The 3,265-nt window shown below is 41.4% G+C and overlaps 1 protein-coding gene across 2 annotated transcripts; it reads left to right on the forward strand.

Moving 5' to 3' along the window:
- On the forward strand, window positions 1–2,417 carry LOC116191975 (auxin-responsive protein IAA9-like). Of its 2 annotated transcripts, XM_031520351.1 has the most exons (5): window positions 1–216; window positions 991–1,392; window positions 1,477–1,729; window positions 1,807–1,870; window positions 1,974–2,417. In XM_031520351.1, exons 2-5 carry the CDS (start codon window positions 1,012–1,014, stop codon window positions 2,032–2,034), a joined length of 759 nt encoding a protein of 252 aa, XP_031376211.1. In that variant the 5' UTR covers window positions 1–216; window positions 991–1,011; the 3' UTR covers window positions 2,035–2,417. The 2 variants fall into 2 exon arrangements, with proteins under 2 accessions (XP_031376211.1, XP_031376210.1); XM_031520350.1 differs by having other exon boundaries at window positions 991–1,729.
- The last annotated feature ends 848 nt before the right edge of the window (window positions 2,418–3,265 follow it).

Here is a 3,265-nt window from a genome sequence, read left to right on the forward strand (position 1 = left end):
GTGTGTAACTGCTACTCAAGAGATATTACTTAGTCCGATCTTATGCTCAATTCGCTAGTCGTACAAATTTAATTAACTCTATGATGCTCAGACAATAGATTTTATGTAAGCAAACACTACGAGAATTGGAAGATTATGGAGGGTTAAAGATAATCCACCGCAACCTTCCATAAGTCCCATCCGAAGAAAGTTTAATCGCTCCATGAATTCCTTCAGGTAATGCCTTTGCCATCCCATTCCACTACTTCGCGAGTTTCCTCCGGTAAAGGTCTCTTTTTTCTCTTAGAGTTAGGCCAAGCAGTCTGTCTGACCCGGCCACCTGCTGTTTCTTGTTACTAACTTGATTCATTATGTCTCCGACGGCGAGAATACATTTCCTAGGAACTTTAAGTGAGTAAAATGAATGTAGTCTTCCGAACAGAGTCAATGGGCATCATGTGTCTTGGTCTCTTTCCAGTCCTATGATTCGAAAGTTAACACACACTTTGAACTTCTTCAATTCTTCTTTATACTTGGGAGGTTGCCAGGTTGGTGCCTGAATTCTTTTCCTGGGGTGGAGAGGTGGTCTAAAGTTTGCTCCATTTTTTGTTCATATCAGCTAATGAGCTAATAATTGGTATGTTGGCTATTAATTTCTCAGCATTGATGAACAAATGCAGACCCTCTTGTCTATGCTGGTTTTCGTTCTAGATAACTTTCTGCAGAATTTTCAGAACTTGTCCCGGATGGAATGAATATACTAAATATTTCACTTGAAAGAGTTTGGTGTCGTGCTTCTAAGAAAAGGCGTCATGCTTCTAAGAGAAACCTTACATTGCTAAGGTACTCAGCACCTTCTGCGGGTGATAGATTAGCTCAACTGATAAGGGCAATACCTAATAAAATTTCTGTCATTCCTAGATTTTCCGAGCTTGCAATGATGGTAAGGCACGACTTTGAGTAGTCTTTTTAATGAGTCAGGGATTGCTTATTCACTGTTTACTGTGTAAGGTGGAAATTAATTACATAGCAATGTTACGAGGCTCTAAGGAGGAGGCCGCTCCTAGCAATGTCACTATGCCGGCTTCTTCATCCTCTTCGACTACTACATCCCAAAGTAGCCCGGAACTGATCAAGCAAAACTGCATTGGCTTCTCTGACCATTCTACTTTTGACATCTCTCGGGTATGCAAGGATGATAGGAAGAGCACCCTTAACCACAAAGCTACCGAACTGAGGCTCGGGCTTCCTGGGTCCGAATCTCCAGAAAGGAATGCAGACACGTGCCTAGAACTTGATGAGAAGCCGCTCTTTCCCCTGCATCCTTCAAATGAGAGCGAGCACTCTTCGCAGGATGCAGTTATTTCGGGATACAGGAGAGGATTCTCTGATGCTATGGACGGGTTCATGCAGGTGAAACTTGCTGCTTCGGTGACCAAGTATTCAAATATCTCTAAAAAATTTCTCAGGTCTCAGGATCAGGAAATTGCTCTCCAGTTCATCAACAGTAGTATGCCTCCGGTGAAAGAGCGCAGGCCACCAGTCAAATCGTTTCGGAAGAATTCGTTAGCCCTCCCTTCAAAGAGTACTGAACAAGTAGAAGGCGCGAAGGCAGCAGCAGGCACCACTCTGTTCGTAAAAGTGAGCATGGACGGTGCGCCTTATCTGAGGAAAGTTAATTTGCTTAAATATGCTGCGTACAAGGAACTTTCCCATGCCGTGCGGAAGATGTTCGGCTGCTTTACCCCAGGTCAGATTTTATCGTGTTTCTTTTTTTTCTGTGAATTCCGTTCCTGACCGCCAGGTATATATATTTGGTCTTGACAGAATATGAGCTGACTTACGAAGATAAAGACGGTGACTGGATGCTAGTAGGCGATATTCCATGGGAGTGAGTTCCTGCATCTACGAGCTTTTTGTGATACCGGATGCAATTCATGCCAATTTCTGTGGATATGTGTGTATGCTATTCTAAACTCGTCGAAATGTCACAGGATATTCATTGGGACTTGCAGGAGGCTGCGAATCATGAAGAGCTCAGATGCTATCGTCTAGGTAGCATCGACAGAAAGTCTTCATGTTGATGCTTCCTGAGCATAACAAGGCATTCATAAGAGCTAGGACCATCAAAACATTCACCCATAAGGAAAAAAATAAACAAACTATATCGTAGATTTTGATCCCATGTTAAGTTTTCTTGCCTTTGGCAGCACCAGGTGGGGCAGAGAAGTGCAGAGGCAATAACTAGCTGGTAAAAGAGTATAATGATCTTTTTTGTCGACCACACGAAATGCTGCCATACGCGTAATGTACTTTGTGAAGTTGCTAATTATAAACTTGTGAGGGGCTTTTCCCGCTTTGCCCAAAGCTTCGGTTCTATGTAATCGTACAGTGGAAGTCTTTCGGAGTTTTAGAGAATGAGTGGAACATTTGCCGCAGTATTTCGCTTGATAGAGATCGAAAAATTGCTAAGTACTTGAAGATACTTGATATCTAGATCTTTAAAAATGAAAAGGAGCAGACTCTGAGCTTGAATACGAATTAAAACGGCGTGGTGGATTCATTCGTTGCACAGTTCATGTCTGCAGTTCGACCAACAAATAAAAGACGATGAACTGAGTACTGCTCCGGGAGACACTGCAGCACCAATAATAGTAACTTTTAAGATCTCTGCCCATTTGCTTCAATTATGTTTCTCAATTCCGTGAAAGCATGAAGGAATCGACCATCCACCCTCGTGACGAAACACTGGGCGGCGGTCTCGTAGCAGGAAATTGCACAGTCGCAGGAAATGGCAGAGTCCAACTCCCCCATGTTTCATAAATGCTTGCACCAAAAGACAATAGGCCGAGGATTCTCTATCCGAAATAACTTATCCTCGAAGTTAGGGAAGGTTTATGGTGCAATCACTTCAAACTGATTGCAATATACAATCAAATTAAGTTGCTTCAAAATCAAAGTAACTTGTTTTAATTGATAGTGAATTACTACAAATAAAGTAAATTACACAAATTTCAAGGTAAGTTACACAAATTTCGAAGTCATTTACATATATTTTCACGTGCTTTACTTAATTTATTAGTAAAATACTTAATCAAGAGAGGGTATAGTACAGTGACGCCCATCTCGTTTGGTGACCAAAAAATCTCGAATTCGATACTCAGTGAAACTACGTGTATCATTTTATTAGATATTTATAATTATTATTTCAGTGTACTTTTTTACTGGAATATATACTTGATCGTCTGATGCAACCATTTTGATTGACTGCACCCCCTCGAAGTTG

The sequence above is a fragment of the Punica granatum genome, unplaced genomic scaffold (genome assembly GCF_007655135.1).
Source record: "Punica granatum isolate Tunisia-2019 unplaced genomic scaffold, ASM765513v2 Contig00640, whole genome shotgun sequence".
Lineage (NCBI taxonomy): Eukaryota > Viridiplantae > Streptophyta > Magnoliopsida > Myrtales > Lythraceae > Punica > Punica granatum.